Below are 470 nucleotides of genomic sequence, written 5' to 3'. Positions count from 1 at the left end.
TGCCCTCCCCCCAGCCCCCTCACCCCACCTCTGCACCTACCACAGCTGGCATTGGGCATGAGGGCAAGGGGCCCCTGGCCCAGACACTGCAGCTTCTGCTCACGCACTCCGCCCAGCCCCTCCTCCTCCCAGTGCTGCAGCCAGCGCAGGGCGCAGGAACAGTGCAGAGGGTTCCCGGACAGGACCCTGGTGGGTGTAGGGGACACCGAAAGAGTCATGGGAGGGACGGGTGTTGGGCCTGAGGAGCCACAGGAATAAGAGGGGGCAGCTAGCTGGCAGAGAGGGAAGTCTAAAGGTGAAGGCATGGGGATGCAGCAGAGGTCTCTCTCCTGAACCCCGGTGATAAGATGTTACGAAGAGAAACAGAATGGGAAAGTTGGAGGCAGCAGCCTCTCCAGGGTGACAAGCCAGGCGAGGGCTTTCAGCACCATGACAAAGAGGGAAGTGCCCAGCCCCCCCCCCCCCCCCCC

General features: G+C 63.6%; 1 protein-coding gene across 1 annotated transcript in view; it reads right to left on the bottom strand.

The window, feature by feature from the left end:
• The window catches only part of NTRK1 (neurotrophic receptor tyrosine kinase 1), a 21,249-nt gene that overhangs the window by 14,676 nt on the left and 6,103 nt on the right, over positions 1-470 (bottom strand). Inside the window, exon 5 of the mRNA XM_021708432.1 lies at positions 41-238. Coding sequence (XP_021564107.1) covers positions 41-238 — 198 coding nt within the window. The remainder of the gene's footprint in view (positions 1-40; positions 239-470) is intronic.

The sequence above is a fragment of the Carlito syrichta genome, unplaced genomic scaffold, assembly GCF_000164805.1.
Source record: "Carlito syrichta isolate Samal-C Ts95f unplaced genomic scaffold, Tarsius_syrichta-2.0.1 Scaffold136919, whole genome shotgun sequence".
In the NCBI taxonomy this organism is placed as follows: Eukaryota; Metazoa; Chordata; class Mammalia; order Primates; family Tarsiidae; genus Carlito; species Carlito syrichta.
Note: the sequence above shows the minus strand (reverse complement) of the source record. Positions and strands in the feature narration are given on the sequence as shown.